At 36.6% G+C, this 24,617-nt stretch overlaps 3 protein-coding genes across 3 annotated transcripts in view; 2 read left to right on the top strand and 1 right to left on the bottom strand.

Annotated features, from left to right (window-relative positions):
- The first annotated feature begins 631 nt into the window (after nucleotides 1-631).
- On the top strand, nucleotides 632-6,029 carry LOC115240319 (pyridoxal-dependent decarboxylase domain-containing protein 1-like). The gene is made up of 10 exons (XM_029815390.1): nucleotides 632-794; nucleotides 942-1,136; nucleotides 1,733-2,146; nucleotides 2,257-2,538; nucleotides 2,637-2,708; nucleotides 2,944-3,180; nucleotides 3,268-3,615; nucleotides 3,839-4,124; nucleotides 4,213-4,470; nucleotides 4,563-6,029. The coding sequence occupies exons 1-10, from the start codon at nucleotides 729-731 to the stop codon at nucleotides 4,814-4,816; spliced, it is 2,412 nt and encodes an 803-aa protein (XP_029671250.1). The 5' UTR covers nucleotides 632-728; the 3' UTR covers nucleotides 4,817-6,029.
- Nucleotides 4,907-10,494, top strand: LOC115240317 (pyridoxal-dependent decarboxylase domain-containing protein 1-like). Its single transcript, XM_029815388.1, has 9 exons — nucleotides 4,907-4,936; nucleotides 6,382-6,813; nucleotides 6,924-7,205; nucleotides 7,304-7,375; nucleotides 7,611-7,847; nucleotides 7,935-8,282; nucleotides 8,506-8,791; nucleotides 8,880-9,137; nucleotides 9,230-10,494. Exons 1-9 carry the CDS (start codon nucleotides 4,907-4,909, stop codon nucleotides 9,481-9,483), a joined length of 2,199 nt encoding a protein of 732 aa, XP_029671248.1. The 3' UTR covers nucleotides 9,484-10,494.
- Nucleotides 10,495-11,190: 696 nt separating this feature from the next.
- Nucleotides 11,191-24,617, bottom strand: part of LOC115240279 (protein tweety) — a 20,912-nt gene continuing 7,485 nt past the window's right edge. The window contains exons 2-9 of the mRNA XM_029815338.1: nucleotides 21,240-21,453; nucleotides 18,612-18,884; nucleotides 17,904-18,238; nucleotides 17,286-17,717; nucleotides 17,104-17,205; nucleotides 16,660-16,899; nucleotides 15,953-16,110; nucleotides 11,191-15,732 (exon numbers count right to left, since the gene is read on the bottom strand). Coding sequence (XP_029671198.1) covers nucleotides 15,230-15,732; nucleotides 15,953-16,110; nucleotides 16,660-16,899; nucleotides 17,104-17,205; nucleotides 17,286-17,717; nucleotides 17,904-18,238; nucleotides 18,612-18,884; nucleotides 21,240-21,377 — 2,181 coding nt within the window. The 5' untranslated portion in view covers nucleotides 21,378-21,453 and the 3' untranslated portion in view covers nucleotides 11,191-15,229. The remainder of the gene's footprint in view (nucleotides 15,733-15,952; nucleotides 16,111-16,659; nucleotides 16,900-17,103; nucleotides 17,206-17,285; nucleotides 17,718-17,903; nucleotides 18,239-18,611; nucleotides 18,885-21,239; nucleotides 21,454-24,617) is intronic.

Below are 24,617 nucleotides of genomic sequence, written 5' to 3'. Positions count from 1 at the left end.
GTAAATATAATTTAATAAAAATATATATATATATATATATGTATATATACATTTATATATACTCAATATTTTGAAATCCCATTTCCATAAAAAATTTATTTTCCCTCACAATTTATCATCTTTAACTGCTCATGATGGTTGTATATATGAATGTATGTGTACGTATAGTTATTTTAAATTAAAATAATTTTGTTGAATCTTTCTGAAGGTTACTGGATGTTTTTCCTTTTCTAAATTTTCATTCTTGCCAATTTTTAAAAAGATAATCTCTGTATTGCGATCAGGGGCTTCACAGAGAGTAAATATTCACTGATAGATAATTATTTAAAAAAAGCTATCTACAAAAATTGATGGAGGGTGATGGGTGAAACATTCTTTAGAATATTCAATTTACTTAATAAACACCGCAATTATTTTCGATAAAAAAGATTAAAATATCTATCAGAAACTTGAATATTCGAAACACTCTCTCTCTTAATTTTCTACGTTTTTCGCAATAAGATACACGATAATACAATCGAACAAGTATTCCAAAGTACTTGCGAATTGAACGAATGGCGCTGCGATGGCCATATCGATAAAATAAAAGTGTCTATATATATATATATTCTACAGAAGATTTCGACAAGAGTAGCCACTACGGATACGAGGTTGATCGATCGCCGACGCAATCGAGTCGACGTCGACGACGCGAGGCGACGCTACTGCCAGCCACGACTACTGCCACGATGGCCGAGGAGGCTGACATAAACGATAACGCGGCGATGGAAAGTATAGCGCAAAACATACTAGAGGTGCGTATGACGCGGCGACGATTAACGGGCGACCCCGGGGAAACCGGGGATTTAATCGACGACGCGGGTGATCGCGAACGGTACGCGCGATCGGCGACTGACCGGAGGTTATAACCCAAAGTGCCGTTTCCCTTTCAATTTTGACAGGTCAGTGCCGGAGGTGGTGGTGGCTCGTCGGACACCGAGGTGGGCGCGTTGCACTTTCAGGCGTCGCAGGTGATCGCGCGGCTCGAGCAGGCGGTGGAACGGGAGGCCGATGGCCACGGCGGCACCACGTGGAACAACCCCTCGGGATTCCTGTCGCAACCGAAGAAACCGGACGAGATATTGGCGTTGATACAGGTGAGCGAATGAATGTGTATGTTGCATGTATGTATGTGTGTAGGCGTGTTCGCTAGCAGAAACCAATGGGCGAGCGCGATTGGCCGTTCCGGTAGCGCGATAGCTCCGATGATTGCTTATCACGTGGCCGCGGTGTTTTGTGCTACGTCTCCGTTGTGATTGCATGCTAATAAACGTGAGTCTGAATTTGCGATTCAAAAGAGATGCATATTTTTTTAGCAAACTTGATGTTTTTTTAATAAACCATAGACATTATTCTTTATATTTTTATTTAATAAGCGTAATTCTTTCGCATTATTGTCTTTTGATTGTCATGTATGTCTATTTTATATTTTATTAAATTTCTCATTATATGTTTATTACCATTTATGCCATTTAATGAACATATAATGAGAAATATAATAAAATATATATTTATGAAAAAAATGTATAATATAAACATGTAATATTTTATATTTTTTCAATTTAATTTTTTGCATGATTGTAAAGTCGAAAGATATGATAGATAATAATTAATATTAATATATGACTGATAATAATTAATATCGTGAGAAAATAAAAACGCCCGATTTCATTAGAAAATTTCTGTTCTACAGGACTTGGTAATTCACGAGGACGCGCCGCAACCAGGCGAGGCAGAATCCGCGGACGCACCGATCAGTCAAATCACAGCTCTGCCAACTCTAACCGAGGAGGTGAAATTAGCCTTAGTCACGCACACCGTTTCAGCTTACGCGATAGCGCTACCAAAGTCGCACGCGCAAAAGCTCGCCGGTCGTCTCGCGGCCGACACGACGAGATGGCTCAGTCACATCTTCCGTTTCGTCGATTGCGCGTCCTCCTTTCACGAGGATCACCTGGAGGGACTGGTCAGGGTGACGCGGCTCGCCCTACACCGAAAATATCCTCGATACATGGAGGAGGGCTTTACCGCTCTCGTGTCTCAGACTCCTCTAATTTACAGCTCTGTCGCTGCACCTTTAGGCGTCGTTCAACACTTGTGCAGACAGGTGATATTCCTCGATCCTTTTTTTCAGCGATTATTGTGGGATATATATCGTAAAAGAGTTTGAAGATCAATGATTTAAACATACATTAAAGATTTGTTATGTTTCCACAGCTCTCTTTGCCTCTTCATTGTATAAGACCAATCCCACATAACACTATATTTGGCTCGAGGCATGCCATGGATGTCTCGGCATTGGAGCGACGCTTAGCGGAGGACACTCAATCGAACAACGTGACACCGTTGTTGGTGCTAGCTGAAGCCGGTTCGGTATTAACGGGTCATTGCGACAATATTACGCGATTACGAGCGATATGCGACAAATACAACGTCTGGCTACATCTCAGAGGACATTCACTGGCTGCGCTCGCGTTGAATAACTCTACGAAAGATTTGGTAACTGTTTGCCTAATGTGCTATTGACAAAGTATGGCTCATCTCTTTTCATTGTCAAACATTTTTTTCGAACTTGTTTTTATTTTTTTATGTTGCAGCCGTCAAAGATAGCAGACAGCATTACATTACCACTTGGCACATGGTTAGGTATACCTTCGCTACCAATAGTCGTATCCTTTTATGAGATTTCTTGATATCTTTAAGAATATAAATGATAAAATAATAATAATTATAGTATTTGAAATTGAATTAAAATGTTAAAATATTTTGGAGGTACCAGGTACCTAAGATTTAATTTTTACTGTCTTTATATTCACTATTATTTATTTATCACCTTTTATGATGTTCTTTTACACATTATGTCAATTAATTATTGCTTCGATTTTCCTTAATATTCGCTTATAGACATTGTATAGATTAGCAGATATTAAAGGAGGAAGGCCTACTCCAAGAGATACTACCCTGTCGCTAGTCTCAGGACTGATGGCAGATTCACTATCGAGAAGATTGCCAACTTTACCCTTGTGGGCCGTTCTGCAAGCTCTAGGTCGAGACGGAGTATACAACAGATTTAGAAGATGTTTCTTGGCTGTGGAAGAGTTGTACAATAAGATTAAAGAGTTCTCTTGCATTAGAATATTGGTAAGTTTCTCCAGTAGAATGTACGCTCTTCGCTGAAAAAAAGAAAGTATGCAATAAGATTAAAATTTATCGTTCATTCTCTTTCAGAGTCAATCACCAGGCAGTGAAACGGAATCTTACACTTTAAGCGAATATCTCGCAAACAATCCTGTAAACAATCTACAGTTATTTGAAGTTGTAGCGAGCGCGTTAGTTTTCCAATTTGTACCGGCGCACAAGGATCTTCAAGCCTCGGAGCGAGTACTACCCTATTACGACAAATTAAACTCCTGGTTGGGGCAGATTCTTCAGAGGGACATTGACAATGTACAAATAGAACTTTGTGATATAGAACAGTGCGGTGTCGCGATTCGAATCTGTCCGTTGGAGAATCCCGATCAGCCGCCTACGACCGAAGATATAGATAATCTAGTGACCTGTCTTGAACAACAAATAGTAAGAATGTCTTGGATTTCGTCGGTCTGTATTCCTACCGAACGTATAACTATAAATGTGTATCGCATTTCTTTTTATAATCTCTTCTTTTAAACGAATATCTTAAACCGGTAAAGCATTTAACGTTGAAGATACGGTAGGAATACGGTACCAAACGTTTCGAATTAATCATCGACACTAATTAAAAGTTCATCAGTAACGCCATCGCAATTTCGTTGAATAGGAAATATTACTAGCGACAGTGGAACACAAAGACACCTTCGTACGTTTAGTCTCAGAGAATGATTCTTTACATTTAGTGGAAATGCCGGGTTGGGCGGGTTTGGGAGGTGTGCGTTACGCTCCGCCTACTTGGATTCACGTTATGACCGATCAGGCAAGGGAAGAACTAAACAAACTAAATACGCAATTGGTCGAAATGCTACGCAGCACGGACGCCGCATTTTCCCTCGGAGAAGGCGCAGACGGCCTGGCTTGCGTACGATTTGGCATGGTGACGCAAGACACGGGTAAGGACAAAACGCGCTTTTTTTAATACCTATGCGATTCCACATATTATATTATCTTTCATCGAAAACACTACGACATTATTTCCAGACGTTGCCGAACTGTTATCCTTAGTCTTGCAAGTTGGCCAAGAGGTTGAAGCCAGTTCTAAAATGATGGATACCATCTCTGAAGTAGTTAAGAGAGGTATCGAGACAGCGCAAACCGATCTTGAGAGGGAAAACGCAGAGAAACTATGGCAGGAGGGTATTCTTAGGCATGTCCCCGTAGTAGGAACTTTTGTCAATTGGTGGAGTCCTATTTCGAAGGAAACGGGCGTTCGCGGTCGTAGTCTAAATTTGCAAGCTGGTAATTGTAAATTTTATATAGAGATATTTACATACACAAAATGATTATAATATAAATAATATATCTCGTATAATACGTATCTGTTGAAATAGGTATTGTGGAGAGTACGGAAAATATCTACAAATACCATATGCAACTGCAACCTAATTTCGCAAACAGCAATGGTTCCGGTGCTAGAACTCCGCCCCAACCGCTAGTGCAAACACCAGTTGGTGCTAGTAGTCAGAGTCATAGTCGATCGTCCAGTCATTCTAGCCTACAGAGCGGTAAGAGCATGCCTCTGATAAACAGTGCCAGTTTCCAGCCCCAAGTGAAGGAAGAGTCGGGGCAAACATTGAAGTCGTAGTAAACATTTTTACCGTTATGGATACGCGTCGAGAGCACATAGTTTCCAAGTCATCGTTAAACTTGGCATAAGAGCGATATTACTTTGAACATGAAACGTTCAGATGTTTCCCACCTCCAGGTATTCTTTATATCTGCAAAATATTAGACGTAATCTGTAGAACTTATTTGCTCGATAAAACAAAGCGCGCGCGACAGTTTAACTTTTCCTTGCCGCTAATACTTTCGACCAGCTGTTTCTCACCTTTTCACGTAATGTCTCCGCAGACTCTCTTTCAAAAACTTCGCTATTAAACGATCGCGACTTAATCATGGGATGGTCCATGTACTTACTAGACTGATACACGTAGCGATGTTACTTTTATAAGTTCACACATAACAATTTTACACCTGTTAACCTGTAATACCTGTTAACGCGTCAAATTTGTACGCATATTCGCGATTCGTTTTGATGTTTCGGCAATCAGTTTCGCGTTTATTTTCCTCGTGGCATGTCTTTTTATTCCGATTAACAGCGGTCCAGCCACGGAGATGTAGAAACAAGCATGAATCTTGACGCATATTGCATACATTACAGATAGATTTGTGATGAATCCATGAAAAGAATGCGAATGAATGCGAATTTTCTTTCCACTCAAGGCGAACTGCGAATAAGTAGACATAGTCTGGCATAGTCTAGCTTTATGAAACAATTTAGAGCAAGACCATTTTCTCTTCTAATTAGTTATTTTCTGCTTCTCCTTCTCATATCTTATTAATATCAATTTGCTTGATAAAATATTCTTTTTTAGAATATGTTGCAATAAAATTATTTATTGTTAAATATAGTAAAGTTTTATATAGAATATATATTAGACACTCTTTAATTATTATGTTATTCCAAAAGATGCTTCAGTTTTTTTGTCGTCAAAATTATTTAAAAGTTTTCGCTGTTTTCAATAATTTTTATTCCCTTTAAATTACTAATCTCTAAATTTATTTTTTGTATTCGTTAAGTTTCAACTTTTCATAATCACAATACTGTAATTAAAATGTAATAAGAAAACTTTCTTTCTCTTTCTCTCCTCTCTATGTATATTTGTATCTTTTATGAGAGATTATGAAGAATAGGTACTTGTGTATGAAAATATTACAAGAAAAGTGTTCTGAAGGTATTCGAAAGGTGTAAGCAATGACTCGCCAAAGAAAAAACTTATATTCCCATCTAAATAAAATAGAAAAAAAAAATGATTTATATTATTGCTCTTGTATTATGTAATCGATGATGAAATCAAGATAAAATATTGCATTGATTAACGATAAGATCAACAAGTAAAAAATATACCGCGCAATTAGGAGATATTCGTAAATTGTTGAATAATATTGAAGATGAAAAGAAATCAAGCAGTATGAAAATATATATTTATGAAAAAAATGTATAATATAAACATGTAATATTTTATATTTTTTCAATTTAATTTTTTGCATGATTGTAAAGTCGAAAGATATGATAGATAATAATTAATATTAATATATGACTGATAATAATTAATATCGTGAGAAAATAAAAACGCCCGATTTCATTAGAAAATTTCTGTTCTACAGGACTTGGTAATTCACGAGGACGCGCCGCAACCAGGCGAGGCAGAATCCGCGGACGCACCGATCAGTCAAATCACAGCTCTGCCAACTCTAACCGAGGAGGTGAAATTAGCCTTAGTCACGCACACCGTTTCAGCTTACGCGATAGCGCTACCAAAGTCGCACGCGCAAAAGCTCGCCGGTCGTCTCGCGGCCGACACGACGAGATGGCTCAGTCACATCTTCCGTTTCGTCGATTGCGCGTCCTCCTTTCACGAGGATCACCTGGAGGGACTGGTCAGGGTGACGCGGCTCGCCCTACACCGAAAATATCCTCGATACATGGAGGAGGGCTTTACCGCTCTCGTGTCTCAGACTCCTCTAATTTACAGCTCTGTCGCTGCACCTTTAGGCGTCGTTCAACACTTGTGCAGACAGGTGATATTCCTCGATCCTTTTTTTCAGCGATTATTGTGGGATATATATCGTAAAAGAGTTTGAAGATCAATGATTTAAACATACATTAAAGATTTGTTATGTTTCCACAGCTCTCTTTGCCTCTTCATTGTATAAGACCAATCCCACATAACACTATATTTGGCTCGAGGCATGCCATGGATGTCTCGGCATTGGAGCGACGCTTAGCGGAGGACACTCAATCGAACAACGTGACACCGTTGTTGGTGCTAGCTGAAGCCGGTTCGGTATTAACGGGTCATTGCGACAATATTACGCGATTACGAGCGATATGCGACAAATACAACGTCTGGCTACATCTCAGAGGACATTCACTGGCTGCGCTCGCGTTGAATAACTCTACGAAAGATTTGGTAACTGTTTGCCTAATGTGCTATTGACAAAGTATGGCTCATCTCTTTTCATTGTCAAACATTTTTTTCGAACTTGTTTTTATTTTTTTATGTTGCAGCCGTCAAAGATAGCAGACAGCATTACATTACCACTTGGCACATGGTTAGGTATACCTTCGCTACCAATAGTCGTATCCTTTTATGAGATTTCTTGATATCTTTAAGAATATAAATGATAAAATAATAATAATTATAGTATTTGAAATTGAATTAAAATGTTAAAATATTTTGGAGGTACCAGGTACCTAAGATTTAATTTTTACTGTCTTTATATTCACTATTATTTATTTATCACCTTTTATGATGTTCTTTTACACATTATGTCAATTAATTATTGCTTCGATTTTCCTTAATATTCGCTTATAGACATTGTATAGATTAGCAGATATTAAAGGAGGAAGGCCTACTCCAAGAGATACTACCCTGTCGCTAGTCTCAGGACTGATGGCAGATTCACTATCGAGAAGATTGCCAACTTTACCCTTGTGGGCCGTTCTGCAAGCTCTAGGTCGAGACGGAGTATACAACAGATTTAGAAGATGTTTCTTGGCTGTGGAAGAGTTGTACAATAAGATTAAAGAGTTCTCTTGCATTAGAATATTGGTAAGTTTCTCCAGTAGAATGTACGCTCTTCGCTGAAAAAAAGAAAGTATGCAATAAGATTAAAATTTATCGTTCATTCTCTTTCAGAGTCAATCACCAGGCAGTGAAACGGAATCTTACACTTTAAGCGAATATCTCGCAAACAATCCTGTAAACAATCTACAGTTATTTGAAGTTGTAGCGAGCGCGTTAGTTTTCCAATTTGTACCGGCGCACAAGGATCTTCAAGCCTCGGAGCGAGTACTACCCTATTACGACAAATTAAACTCCTGGTTGGGGCAGATTCTTCAGAGGGACATTGACAATGTACAAATAGAACTTTGTGATATAGAACAGTGCGGTGTCGCGATTCGAATCTGTCCGTTGGAGAATCCCGATCAGCCGCCTACGACCGAAGATATAGATAATCTAGTGACCTGTCTTGAACAACAAATAGTAAGAATGTCTTGGATTTCGTCGGTCTGTATTCCTACCGAACGTATAACTATAAATGTGTATCGCATTTCTTTTTATAATCTCTTCTTTTAAACGAATATCTTAAACCGGTAAAGCATTTAACGTTGAAGATACGGTAGGAATACGGTACCAAACGTTTCGAATTAATCATCGACACTAATTAAAAGTTCATCAGTAACGCCATCGCAATTTCGTTGAATAGGAAATATTACTAGCGACAGTGGAACACAAAGACACCTTCGTACGTTTAGTCTCAGAGAATGATTCTTTACATTTAGTGGAAATGCCGGGTTGGGCGGGTTTGGGAGGTGTGCGTTACGCTCCGCCTACTTGGATTCACGTTATGACCGATCAGGCAAGGGAAGAACTAAACAAACTAAATACGCAATTGGTCGAAATGCTACGCAGCACGGACGCCGCATTTTCCCTCGGAGAAGGCGCAGACGGCCTGGCTTGCGTACGATTTGGCATGGTGACGCAAGACACGGGTAAGGACAAAACGCGCTTTTTTTAATACCTATGCGATTCCACATATTATATTATCTTTCATCGAAAACACTACGACATTATTTCCAGACGTTGCCGAACTGTTATCCTTAGTCTTGCAAGTTGGCCAAGAGGTTGAAGCCAGTTCTAAAATGATGGATACCATCTCTGAAGTAGTTAAGAGAGGTATCGAGACAGCGCAAACCGATCTTGAGAGGGAAAACGCAGAGAAACTATGGCAGGAGGGTATTCTTAGGCATGTCCCCGTAGTAGGAACTTTTGTCAATTGGTGGAGTCCTATTTCGAAGGAAACGGGCGTTCGCGGTCGTAGTCTAAATTTGCAAGCTGGTAATTGTAAATTTTATATAGAGATATTTACATACACAAAATGATTATAATATAAATAATATATCTCGTATAATACGTATCTGTTGAAATAGGTATTGTGGAGAGTACGGAAAATATCTACAAATACCATATGCAACTGCAACCTAATTTCGCAAACAGCAATGGTTCCGGTGCTAGAACTCCGCCCCAACCGCTAGTGCAAACACCAGTTGGTGCTAGTAGTCAGAGTCATAGTCGATCGTCCAGTCATTCTAGCCTACAGAGCGGTAAGAGCATGCCTCTGATAAACAGTGCCAGTTTCCAGCCCCAAGTGAAGGAAGAGTCGGGGCAAACATTGAAGTCGTAGTAAACATTTTTACCGTTATGGATACGCGTCGAGAGCACATAGTTTCCAAGTCATCGTTAAACTTGGCATAAGAGCGATATTACTTTGAACATGAAACGTTCAGATGTTTCCCACCTCCAGGTATTCTTTATATCTGCAAAATATTAGACGTAATCTGTAGAACTTATTTGCTCGATAAAACAAAGCGCGCGCGACAGTTTAACTTTTCCTTGCCGCTAATACTTTCGACCAGCTGTTTCTCACCTTTTCACGTAATGTCTCCGCAGACTCTCTTTCAAAAACTTCGCTATTAAACGATCGCGACTTAATCATGGGATGGTCCATGTACTTACTAGACTGATACACGTAGCGATGTTACTTTTATAAGTTCACACATAACAATTTTACACCTGTTAACCTGTAATACCTGTTAACGCGTCAAATTTGTACGCATATTCGCGATTCGTTTTGATGTTTCGGCAATCAGTTTCGCGTTTATTTTCCTCGTGGCATGTCTTTTTATTCCGATTAACAGCGGTCCAGCCACGGAGATGTAGAAACAAGCATGAATCTTGACGCATATTGCATACATTACAGATAGATTTGTGATGAATCCATGAAAAGAATGCGAATGAATGCGAATTTTCTTTCCACTCAAGGCGAACTGCGAATAAGTAGACATAGTCTGGCATAGTCTAGCTTTATGAAACAATTTAGAGCAAGACCATTTTCTCTTCTAATTAGTTATTTTCTGCTTCTCCTTCTCATATCTTATTAATATCAATTTGCTTGATAAAATATTCTTTTTTAGAATATGTTGCAATAAAATTATTTATTGTTAAATATAGTAAAGTTTTATATAGAATATATATTAGACACTCTTTAATTATTATGTTATTCCAAAAGATGCTTCAGTTTTTTTGTCGTCAAAATTATTTAAAAGTTTTCCCTGTTACTCAATAATTTTTATTCCCTTTAAATTACTAATCTCTAAATTTATTTTTTGTATTCGTTAAGTTTCAACTTTTCATAATCACATGTTATTCCAAAAGATGCTTCAGTTTTTTTGTCGTCAAAATTATTTAAAAGTTTTCGCTGTTTTCAATAATTTTTATTCCCTTTAAATTACTAATCTCTAAATTGATTTTTTGTATTCGTTAAGTTTCAACTTTTCATAATCATAATACTGTAATTAAAATGTAATAAGAAAACTTTCTTTCTCTTTCTCTCCTCTCTATGTATATTTGTATCTTTTATGAGAGATTATGAAGAATAGGTACTTGTGTATGAAAATATTACAAGAAAAGTGTTCTGAAGGTATTCGAAAGGTGTAAGCAATGACTCGCCAAAGAAAAAACTTATATTCCCATCTAAATAAAATAGAAAAAAAAAATGATTTATATTATTGCTCTTGTATTATGTAATCGATGATGAAATCAAGATAAAATATTGCATTGATTAACGATAAGATCAACAAGTAAAAAATATACCGCGCAATTAGGAGATATTCGTAAATTGTTGAATAATATTGAAGATGAAAAGAAATCAAGCAGTATGTATATTTATGTACCAAAATTGTTGTAATAAAGTATTGCTAATGACTATAAAATATTGTAATATAGAGAATAGAGATTAATGTTTTTTTTTTTTTCGCGCTCCACATACACACATATTTATGAGTAATGAATTTTTACGATTATATATATTCATATCGCAACGCGATAAATAATTATGGATCTTGGGTTTTTATTTCTCTTTTTATAATATTCATGTTCCGTTACAGTAGGAGGAATTAAATCCGGAATATGGCAATTATAGACACAATCGTAATATACAAAATTGGTATCGATTAACGAGCTTCGTTCGTTCTCCGTGTGTTGTCTCTTATATATATACCTCTTTGAGATAAGTCTCTTTTATATTACATCAAAATTCGCGTAACCGCACACATACAAACAAAGACGCAATAGAATATTATAACTTATATAAGTTTCTGGAGTAATCGAGTAGCCTCTACGTACTTTATAAATCATCTCTTTCGCGCAGTGAGAGAGAAATGCGCAAAAAAAAAAGAAAAATAATATATATTATCTACTCTTTCGCTATAATAAATATAGCAAGAAAGTTGCATTGAAAATGCAACGTAAATTGAAAAAAATATCGAAAGGAAGATATACCGATGGATACTATTAATTACGTGACAGAAATAAACGTCCCATCGCCTATCCCATATACCGAACACGTGTAAAAGATTACGTACTTATATAATATACGGATATAAGGAAAAAACATTAGAGCCCTGGATCATTCGGTATATATCCAGTATCAGTCTTAAAAGGGTGCACAAAAGCTTAGGTCTCCCGTTTTCCTTGTCTGTCACGCGTATCCGTATCTGCATCAAATCCGATTCTCCGTAATCCTCTTTTTGATTTTCGTTTATTAACTACTTTTCTTAATTCGCGATGTGAAAAATTGCCGTAGGCCAATAAAACCGATTCAAAAACGAGTTATTTAATGTATCATTATACGTCGTATCATTCCTAATATTTTTGAAAATAACGAGTTTCCATTCTCTCTTTCTCTCTCACTCATACATATATATGTATAATAGATAAATGCACATACATATTCTCATTCTTTCTTTCAATCATCCTGTCTCCCTTTCTATTTTGTTCGTAGTCGTTTCGCTCTCGTCTTTCATACCACACACACATTATGTATTTATCGTATAAAAATCATGAGAAACTTAAATATTCTTTCATTCACTAGAAACTCTGATTCATAACTGTGTGCTTCAGACTCTCTCGTTTCAACTACAGAAATTGAAAGATTATAATAAAGGAGAATTTCATTAACAATTGTCTAGATTACAAGTTCGCATGTTAAGAGATGTTTAACAACTGTTTCCTGTTCTAGATTAATTTGCAATATATGTTAAACGCGGGGTCGCATATAAACTAATCTCTTCGTTATTTTCGCCCGGAAATATAGTTGAGCGCGAATCGAATATTTCTTTGTAGGAAACTATTCAAGCATGAATTAATTTTTGATCGGCTGATTTTGTCAAGCGATCGTTCGACATTTCTTCAATCTGAATAATACATTGATCCCGTTTGCGCGCTTTATTGTAAAATCTTAAACTCACTACAATTTCCTTTTGTTTCCTTTCGACTATGTGAAAATGTCCACCTTCAGTGTTTCGTGAGTCATTGAAAAAGAAAAAAATAGAAAAAAAGAGACATAAAAAAGTGAAAAAAAATTTTGAACATTGACTTTTATCTTTCTCTATTTCTCTTATTATAAAGGATAAGAAATAAAATTCTTATTATGAATTGATAACGTAATAATGAAAAAAACGAAATAGAAAAAAAGAGTAATGGATACAAAATAAAACTAGACGCTTATTTTGTTAAAACACTGAAGCTGAATCATGCTTGTATATTCTCTCTCGATAAGTTTTTTTTTTTTTTTCTTAATCTAGAACATGTATCGGGGGCAATCACGCACTAATAGCTTTCATATGTATTAATAGTGACGATACAAATATTTGAGAAAAAAAGAGCAGTCCTCTTTAAGTTCTTTTTTTCTTTGTTTTTTTTTCTTGATTAAATTGAGCCTGTGTTAAAAATTTGGCAAGAGATCTTTTTACCTGTTATCGAATATACTCAACTTTATATACTGACTAGGGTATTTTTCCATCTCTCTCTATAAAATGAACAAAACACGTTTGTTCATCTCGTATATTACGTGGCCGACATACCGTACACGTGCGTGTACACATTTAATATTCATCTCGTCGAAACTTAAATTAGCGCATTTAACTAAACTATATGCTACTAGTCTATATGAGCTATCGCGCTCTGTAATAAATATTACAATTATTTACATTGAATTAAGTTCTCTTGCTATTCACGCTCCCTTTAATTCTTGGTGTGTACTGCGGTTATATATAATTGTTATTCGACTAAACACAAGTCTCTAAGAAAATTCTGGAAAGTGGTTTTGCGATAAATGCATACGTTACACTGGAATGGCACGATTTTCCTTCCTGCATCCCGAAATCGTAGTCAAACTGTCAACCAAAGTGGCAAAATGCTTCCACGAATTCATATAACATCTAGATTCGCGTTTTATCACACTTTTTACGTTTATTCGATAATCTTAATTGTTACTGTTTATATACAGATTTACTGAATTATATGCGGATGCCGGTATAAAGTCACTTGTAATTGTTGAAAATCTATCGACTCTTATAAATTTTTAAATAGTATCAATTAGAGATGTACCGAATACACTACAGTCTCAGGCACCCGCGGCAATTGAAGAAATTGACAAATTGCCAACCGGATGCTCTGATAATCGTAAATATTTGTCCGGTTATATCCAGGTTATTCAGGCACAAAATTATTCCTTAATATTCAGATCTAATTATTTGCGATTAAAACGTGGCGATTATTATAATATCTAGCAAGCGGGAAATAATTATTGAAAGTTACATTAAAATTTTTAGAAGATGAGCCTTTTTTTCTCTCTTCAGCGTTTTCACGTAAATACTTTTCATCATTATTGACTTTACGTGAATTTATCATTTCAACATTGGTGTTAAAATAATTATTTGGTATTCGTCTATTTGACAAATATCAAATAATTGCTAGATTATATACCCGGTATATCTCTAGTGTAGAATATCTGTCAGGAAGACTGCACTCCGCAGAAAATTCATTTTTGATTCTTACAAAACGTAGTAAGATTCAATTTTAGATCCATTTCTCTTCCACTGCCTTTAAAAAAGAGTAATGCGGTATTTTAATTATATATAGTACGGCTTGTGTGGAAGTAGATTTCCAATATTTTTTAATAAATCGGACACCCACGTGCGGTTTTTAGTTTTTCTCTTTCCCATGTGAAAATTGAAAACGCATAACATCTGTGCTACCATCATGTTTGTACTTAAAAAATATATTCGCCTAAGCATTGGCAGTATATCGAGCGTAGTCAATCGAATTCTGCCAAAGTACCTCGTAAAAATCACGAGACATTCGTGCGGTAACTAGAGATGTATGTATACGCGTTCACACACATATAAAGTGTATTGCATATCTCTCACAGAAAAATTCAACATAGATTCCCTTGATAAAATGTATAAAGTATATCTAAAAACCTCGGTATCTCCCTCCTTCATTGTATATTTTGGTATTTCTTTCAGAGCATTCAACGATATTTAACTTTCCTTAAGTTAAACATACGCGAAATTAACAGCTAATTTAGAATGAACAAGCGAATAGTATCTCTGTAAATGATGTCAATGTAAATATCTTTGTGCTTATTCGTTGAGATGCTTTCGATAGCTTTTCGATCAACCAATCGAGCAATAAATACGTACGTCGCCGCTTTAAGTACCTATTCCTCTCTGGATACTTCGCGCACGATCCGATCAAGAACATCGTAACAAAGAGAGAGGCTAACATAGAAGGACGTACCACAATTACTGTACATGATATACAAGTACAAAATCTCGGATATAAAGTATGTCTCCCACAAGTTTCTAAGTTCTCTAAGATTTTTTGTCCCCTCCCCTCATCCCTTACTTCTCTCACTTTTATCGCAGATCTCCGAAATCGATTTGCCATTTTTTTTTCTTAAATAGGAACTCCGAATCGCCCGACTTAAACTTCATCGAAGGACAAAACTTTTTCCTTTTGTAAAATGACAACGTTTCGAAAATACGATTCATTGAATACGGCATCGTCTCTTTCTTTTACCACGATTAGAGTTCCGTTACAGCATACAAATTAGGATCGCTACCCTGTACCTGACTTAGCGTAGCCACCGTCGGCTTTTCCTGCCTTCCCTGCGCTCGATTATACGTACCGTACATATTCGGCACCGTATTATTCTGCGCGGCGGTACCATTAAACTGACTGCGCGAAAAATTTCTGTCCAAAGTCCTGACCTGATCCTGCATCTGATCCTGGATGCGAATGTTAGGCGCCTTGTTCCGCACCAACGATCGAAACTGATTCATGTTAGTCTGCGAACGCGACTCGAATTCCCACGTCGGCTGTTGCTGACTCGCGGGATTCGGCGGGAGCGGTCGATTTTGATTCCAGGCCGGAGTGGGACCCCTCTTCAGATTGGCCAGATTTTTCGGATCCAGCGTTTGCGTCTTTCGAGAGTCTTGGAAAGTAGCAAGATGCGCGGGTCCATGCGAATTGTGAGACAGGGTACCGGTGAAGGACGCCACGCTAGGCGTCCAAGGTGGTTCTCTACCTGTATAACATAAAATGCGATATACCATTTCAATTTTAATCGCAAAGAATTTAAAAAAAACAGCCAGGAAAAGAAAAATATAGAATCTCATCGTTTCGTTTTATGCCGTTTTAATTCACCGAGAATGCAAACGTTACGATATAAAGACATATTAAGTTTAAAGCATTTTTCTTTTTATATTTACCGGGCCCTGCGGGGGCGTGCCCTCAGTAAAAGTCACTGGATTCTAGTGTCTTGCATTGTTTGCTCAGAGTCGCGTACTGGCCAGGTTGATCTCCGAGTCCAGAACGGTGCTCAGCTCGTCCACCCGTTGATTGCTGATTATGCTGAGACGATTTATGATCCCCGCCTGCTCCGCTCCCGTTAACACCCCCACCTCTGTAAACGGCGAGGAAGAACAAACCAAGTTGCAGCATTATCTTTGTTTTACATAATGACCAATAAGCTTATCTAAACATAAATCCAAATTCAATCACGCCTGCAAAACCGTCTATACATTATGTTTATATTGATAAGAGATTAGGATTACAAAGCGCGCTATACTAGTTTTTTAATGATATTATAAAAGCAATCAAAACTAATGTTCGCTAAGAAAAATATTAAATCTGTTCCAAAATATGCTATGTCTCGCGCAAAAACACTGAAATATTTAAATAATTAAAACATCAAATATAAAATCAAAACAATTATTTATATGATGCAATTATCACACTTTATCTCACGTATATTCGTTAAAAGCACGTACTAATATATAAAAATGTTGATATAAATTCTTTTAATGATGGTAAAATTACATGTATGATTAAAGCAACATCCAAAAGAGACGCACTGAACCTAATATGATATTTTAGCGCGATATTCATCGATCTTTTAATTCAATTAGCTAAACAAATTAAGAAGAATAAACTGAAAATCTCATGCACAAACTTTAGCATGCTCTCGTGCAGTTGACGTGCTCGAGCAGTCGCAGTAGCGTAGGACGGTGGGGGCGGCGTTAGCAAGAGAGGCTGCTTAATCGTATTATGAGTGCCAAGAGCATTCGAATTAAGCGTAGGGGCTGTAGGCGGGTACGACCCTTGGCCTCGAAGGGTCCGAGCTGCTATCGCTTGCGAGGCTGCCGACGGTGGTAAGTAAGGATCTTGCTCATCGACTTGATGGTAATCTCTTCTAGAACAAACGCATCACCGATTATGCCTCGTTTAAGTCTATCCAGCGGATACCACAAGAGTTCTCTTAAAATAGAGCGTAAAGGATCCCGTGGTACCTGCTGAAGCGTGAAAGATAAGAAGACTTTACCGTAATTTTGATAATAAAATAAAATATATCTTGAGATTCGCAGACATTAATTCTCATAAACATTAATATGCTTACCGTTTTCGTATATATATCCATGTATGCGAGTCCACCCAAACCAATACAGTGAACAGAAGACCTGCGGCTAAACTGGCTATTAGCATAAAGCTCAATCCGTATCTAAAACATATCGCAGAGAGAGCTATTATTGTAAGAAAGAGTTTAAAAGCGTATAAAATCTATGTAAAATATCAACTTACAATCCCAAATGACATAAACTCTTAGCGGCATGAACGTATTGCTTGTGCAGAGGTTTACAGTCGAGTAAGGTAGCCAAACCCGACACGAGTCTGTCTACGGTGTTAACGTCCGTGGACAAGCTGCTGAGCTTCGGCTGGAGTTGCTGATCTTTAAATAGTTCTATCGCTAATCGACTCACGCTGTTCAAATTGTGCCTCATGTTGCCCACCGCGCGCTGCGCGTCCCGCAATCTCTGCGTGAATGGATTACTGCGCGTGTTCTCGCAATGCGTGTAGTATGAGAGTACCTCAGAGGCTAAGGTCGACGGTACGGCTCTGCTTAAATAACCGTCGGGCGATACGCAGAGATCACCTAGAGCTACAGAAGTGGCCAGATATAAGGACGCCATGAGCCAAGAGACGATTACCGCAAACAAGCCAAATACGGAGAATCTGAAAAGAAATTCTGTCAGAATGACTTCGCTTTGACTTCACATCTGTAACGTTTATAGAAGACGTAATCTTTCTCGAATTTACGAATAATTAAGATTTTAAATATTTTGCTCAAAAATATGTACGAGATAATCGAAAAAGAGATATCAGTATGACAGATTTATTTCCATTTTCAAAGAAACGTACGTTATGAGGACGCATCTAGAGTGTCGTGCAACACCGACCACTAGAACCACACAAAGGACAAGTAGAGCGCTCAAGACTGCCATAGTGATAGGCCATCTTAATTGCTCGATCTTCTCGCCCATTCCGATAGCGCCAGCGAGACTGATTCCACTCAAGGGCTTTCGTATCTCGAAACTCCGATTTACGGCGATGCTCGTGTTTTGCTTCATACCGTTAAGTGCCGCCAACAGCCAACCCAACATAGTTTTATTGCTGACCGGAGCATCGAATTCGTCACCCAAGGCGGTCAATTGCGGTTGTACTTTTTTCTTTAGAGTTACTTCTATATTGTCAGTCTGCGAAGAAATGTATAATTATGACACACAAGTAAAGATATAACTCTTTTAGTTAATTACTTAAACTATATTGACATCAGCCAAGATTCTCAGTTTATATTTGCTCAAGAAAATCGTCTATTAAATATTGAAAAAAAAATTTAATGTAATATTATATCATCAGAAAAATAATATAATTTAAATTTGTAAAATACAAATATATGTCACAAAATTTTATTTTTTCATATAAGAATTAAAAATAGCTAATATTAAAACGACTAATTATTCAACATTTATATTTTTATCAAAATATTTTATTATTATATTATTATAATAAACAAAATTTTATTATTAGGATAAAACAAAATATAACTGCACTGTGCAAGAATCAGACCTGATTTCTGACGCCCATGAGGATTCCATCGACGTTCTTCGCCGCGGCTACTAGTTGCACTAAACCGTTGTGAACGTCGTCGTTGCCATAAAGACCAACAGCAACTGCTCCACTACAGAGCAATGCCAGGATGGCCAGGGAACATTTCAGCGCGGTTATCGACTTCTTGGGGCGCGGCCTCCGGTCGCAGCATCTCGTTACCAAATAAACCAGCAATACCAGCAACGTTAAGATCAACCAGGCTGCAGGGATACTTCCTAATATCCCGAGGCTCTGAAAAAGTTGCATCCAATTATGGCCTTTTCCCTCTTTTTTCTCGTAATTTCGCATATATTTTTTTTTTATTTAAAAAAGCTGACTTTTTCATATAAAATATATAATTTCAGATTTTATACAAAAGTCATTCATTGATTTTTATAAAGTTAACAAAAAGATAAATTATAGTCTTTATATTAATTACGAAATAAAAATTCTTTAAAAATTAATAATTAGTTTAAAATTTAATTGAGAAAGGGGCTGCCTTTTCTCTTATCCTTTTATTTTTGGCCTCGAGAAGTTTCAGTTACGAGCATACTATCCAAATAAACAACGTCCAAAAATTGGAACTATGCCAAGATTTGTTCATTTCCTCTACTAAAAGATGGTCGCATGCCAATAGCGTTATCATCATCGTATATCGTCAAGGATTACATTGTGACACCATTTCGGACGCATTTTCCTTCGTATTTACTTTGTGCGCAAACTACGCTTAAGACGAGACTCATAAACTTTCATCCTCCTCCTTCTTCGGCTCTTTTTTCCCATGATATCTATCTCGTTCCTCGGCGATTTTTAACTTGACCGATCCACCCTGCTGAGGAGGCGTGACGGAAACGTGCGCCGAGACAAAGTTTCAAAGTCGACCTGGGTGTCTCGTTCCATGAATTCGTCCACTTCGACGGGAAAGACGTGACTGAAAAAAAAGGGGAGGAAAAGAGAGAGAGAGAGAGAGAGAGAGAAAAGAAGAGAAAGCGACACGATGGCGGAAACGTGGTGGAGGAACCGAGGGTAATATGACGAGGATACACCCGTGGTCCGACGTGGTCCCGAGCACGTTGAAGCAGTCCGCTCGCGAGTTGCCCCCGAGGCGCACATTATGCGAAAGCCTTTGTGCATTGTTTGAGCTTTCCCAGCCATTGTGCTTTCCTACAGTTACACGCGGCCCGGATTCTTGCGCGCTCACGCTCGCGGCATCCACCTGCTCGTCGTCGTACTTTTTCGGTCCTTTTTTTTTTTTTTTCTTCGCCGGCTTCTCGTTCCCCTTTTCCCCTTCTCTTTTTTTTTTTTTTTCATGTCCTCGCCGTGTTACGTTTGCGTCCTATCGCCGGCTGCCTTCTCGTGGACACGTGAATCGTTTCTTTTCTCTTTTTCCCTTTTCGGGTCTTGTGCTATGTAAAAGAATACGGATCGGTACATACGAGTCTTCTTCTCTCGCCCCGTTTCGCTCCTAGATACGTTTCTTTCCTCAATTTCCATCCATTCATCGATGTGTATCAAACCAATATCGCAAATCTATACGAAATTATATTAATAATGGAATTAATAATGGCATTATTTTCTAAAGTAATAATTAATAATCTAAATTAATAATCTAATCTGTTGATTAGAAAATAATTTTAATAATAATAATAAACTCTAAAAAAGATATTTATATACATATAAAAAGAAATGTAATTTTTATCTCTATTCTTTAAGAATTTAAAAGCACTTATTGTATACATAAAGTAAAAGTTTAGTCTTAATAATAAAAAAATTAAAAAATTAAACTTATAGGATAAATTGTCAAATTTAAGGAAATACAGAAAAGTCGATAAAATAAAAATATGTTTTCGATATCTTGTGTTATTACACGAGTTCGTTGATAAATTAATAGCAAAAATGTGTGGGTGTGTGCTTATATTTTCGTCGATTGAATAAATAAAATATCTACGTACAAGGAAGGTGGAATCGCGGTCGAAATATTCCCGTAATATAACTGTGAGAATTAATGGATATTAGCAATTGGAAATAGCGAGTATTTCCCAAACAGGATTCTCAATTAATGTATATCCGCTTATACAAAATGTAAACTCAAATATGAAGCAAAATGTATTAAAAATTGAGGACTAAGAAAACTCGATATCAGAGAGAAAGAACATTCAAGCTTTATCGGGGAAAGGGGTTGCATTTCAAATATTTATATCAATTACATGTATTTGAGGTACATCGTCCAGCAGGATTGAAAATAAACCGAGGATGCTGATATCTCCCAAGAGAACGTTTCAACCAGCGTACACACACACATCGATTTGAGTAAAATATTTATCTTGAAACGCTCTTCTCTTGGTATCTCGGGGTTCGTACGCGAAATCCGAATTCTCTCGCCGAGAGCAATTCGTTTATCGATCCACGGGAAAGACTTAAAGGCTCAGGTCGCGCGCGGTCGATTAATCGGGGACGCACTTTGTTTTAAATCAACGAGATTGGTTCGCGCACGGGACGCCGTTTGAAAATTGGGGTAAAAGGATATTCGAGAGGGAATCCCCGATAATAAAATTGCGGGAAAAAAGTTAAATTGAGAATTTCTATATCCGGGAGTACCATCCCTACCTCCAAATAGATTTCGGAGTGCGGATTGAACGTATTATTGACCGAATGTAGAGATACGTTCAGATGCGGCAGACTGTGAAAGATCCTCGCGTATTGTGGTACCGTGTACTGCTCCGGAAGCTGCTGACCGCCCGCCATTTTGCAGAATCCTTATCTGCCAAAAACCCTTGTCGAAACGTCCCTCCTACTCGTCAAGACATGCTACGCGCGAGCGCTGTAATTAAAAAATCCAAAATTAGTATGATGCGAGAATACTCAGAAAAATCGATATTTATGTGTGGGAAAAAAGTTAAATCGAGAATTTTTCTATATCCGGAAATATCATCCCTATCTCCAAATAGATGTAACGTCCGCGTAACAAAATACTATAAATAGCATCTGGATTTTGTGTTAATTGAAATTTTACGTTTATACAATTATATAATATAAATATGTATTATATGAATATATATAATTCATTAATATGTATTATATTTTTTTACACACTATATACATTACATAATTCATTACTTTATATATTTTTCATTCGATATTTAAAAATTCTGTATGAAAAAAAGCGAGCGTTAAAATCTGTTATCCCGTAATATAACTGTGAGAATTAATTTTCTATACATATATAAAAGCCTGTTCGAATGTTACAGTGTTAAATACGATGTATGTAACGGTCTCTCCCCCGACCGATTAGCAGCATTTTATATACGCCACATTCTATACTGAACTCCTGTAGACGAGCAACAAATACCTATCATCGTAATAAATATATCCGCGGATCGATAAAGTGCAATGTACACATACGGTTTATTAACCTACTTTCCTTATTCCTCATTCTATCCTTGAAGCGTATACATCGCGCGCGTACACTGCACAGCACGCTTCTCTCAATATACTCGATACATTCAAACGAGGAAATCCATAGTATTACGTGTCTTTCATTTCCACAATGACCTGAAAATACACGCGACAAACGCTTCCTTGTTCCTTAAAAAAAAAAAGAAAAAAAAACACACGCGGTTCGATAAAAAAAGAAAGTCTCTCCGATTATTAATACAAAAAAGTGATTAATACAAAATAAAATTTTTAATTAAATAAATATAGACGCAATAACGTCGAAATAATTGGCTCTACGATCTTGTAATAAATGCAAATAATCGTAATCGATTTGAAGCAAATGAGTCACTATTAAGTATTTCATTGCGCAAAAATCACGAGTGATTCCATCAGCCGACAGCGTTCCATTTTATCGAGTTTAACGTATAATATCCGATCGTAGAGAAATCTTTCATTTTCCATTTTACCGTCACCGCCGAAGCGGGAGCGGTTATTCATTCTCGGTCCGATAAAAACGGCAATTTTATCGCTATGAGCCGCGAGAAACCGCGAACGCTATTCGCAACGGAGACTCGAATATCGGTGTGCGTCCATATTTTTACTCACCGCATGCGTATGACATATGCGTGCGTCAACGTATATAAGCCGTAAGAAATAAAGCCATCGCCAATCGCATTGCGGTTTTAAATGAAGATTATTACGCGATCGTCCGCACCTGTGTCTCTTGTCATGCTAAACTTGCGAAAAATTTTCCTCAAATATTGTCATTTTTAACGTGGAATTCTCAAAACTGCAAAAAATTAACAATAGATTACGCGATACTGACTAATTTCTTATTCTACTCCGGAGAATGTTCGTTCTATGTACCCAGACAAGTTTTTTGTGACTTTCCTGCAAAGTCGTTAATTACACGCTTCGATCGCAGTGGTTTCATTATCGGTTCCATTATAATTATTAACCCCGATTCTCATCGAACAAAATCTCGCTTCGCATTCCATAAAATTTTCATTTAATTTTCCGCGACAAGAGAATATACGTGTGTAAATTTAAATACATGTGTACCAGTATGCAAACGTGTGAAATCTCTAAAAGTAAAAAAAAAAAAAAAAACAAAAAAAACAAAAAACACTAAAATAAATACAAAAAATAATATATTTAACTTTATATTTTCATAAACTTGAAAAAGCGAATTATTTCTTCGGAGAGAATATTTTACTACATTTGATAAATATGTTATCAGATCTTCTAACATTCCAATAAAATAAAAATGTCTCATATAATCAAGAATAATTACTCTCAAACATTGTAACATATTAATAAACACTTTCGATCATTCTTCATTTAAATTAAAAGACAAAGTAATTTAAATATTAATTTCTTGATTCTCAGAGTGATCTTATGAATAAATTAAAAAATTAATTTATGGAATAGAGAAAAATAGAATTAGCACTCGCGTTTAGTTTCTTCCATTTGATTTACGTTTAATCCCCATTAACTTCTCGCAATATTTCTATAGCTTATCGAAGAAAGTTACTCGCAATGAAATATCAAATTTTCTAAAAAGCCTCATCGAGAGTTTTAATTTGATTATCGTTTCGTATTAGCATACTGTGCTCTTTCGTTGTGAGTCATGATTCAATCTCGGCTAAATACGTCGACGTCACTCAGTGTCGCAAAACGTTTTACCGTGGTGATTCAACTCTTCCGTAGTGGAATCAACGCGCGCTTAATTAATGAAGTCTGTGCCAGTCAGCTCTCCATCTCTCTCGCTTCATTGACATCGCTAAAGCGCGCCGAAAAGATTTCTGAGATGCTTTTTAGTCCTCAAATCGACTGAAATGGATTTAATGGGCTCAAAAAACGGTGATGTATTATTATCTCTTAAAAACTTTTGAACCTTAAATGTTTGAAAAATTGGTCTATCTCTATTATTATATATATGCTTACATTAAATTAAGAAAAATAAACGAAATTATATTAATAATGGAATTAATAATGGCATTATTTTCTAAAGTAATAATTAATAATCTAAATTATTTATTTTTAGAAGCGTGTGCGTCGTTCGTTTCCAAACACGGAATAAATTTATTTTATTTTTAGTGTGAAAAATTTAAACACTAATGAATAGGATGCAAAAGAGAGGGTTCTCTACAGTTTCATGTCATTTTAAATTTAATCAATTTTCTCTCTCCCTCTCTGTCTCTTTCTCTCTGCGCTTTCTGTTCGATTTAACATAATTGTAATTACGTTGTTATTACGTATTTACATGATTAACATAGTTATCCTAATTAGCAACAGCTTCGTTCGACATATGTACTTACATAAACTTTACGAGTCAATACCATAATTTCAACACTAAAAAATTCAACTGAAAATCAATTGTTATCAACTGTGTTGACCTATGTAATAATTAAGTATAGAGGAAAGTTAAAAGGAGGATTAAAGAGTTAGATAATAAAAGCATAATTATTATATATAATTTTTATATATAATTATATATTTTATATTTAAAATATAAAAACTATTAGTTATAATAAATAGTCTGTACAA

This window comes from Formica exsecta, unplaced genomic scaffold, assembly GCF_003651465.1.
Source record: "Formica exsecta isolate Colony F162 unplaced genomic scaffold, ASM365146v1 scaffold423, whole genome shotgun sequence".
In the NCBI taxonomy this organism is placed as follows: Eukaryota; Metazoa; Arthropoda; class Insecta; order Hymenoptera; family Formicidae; genus Formica; species Formica exsecta.
This window is presented reverse-complemented; position numbering and strand designations above follow the sequence as displayed.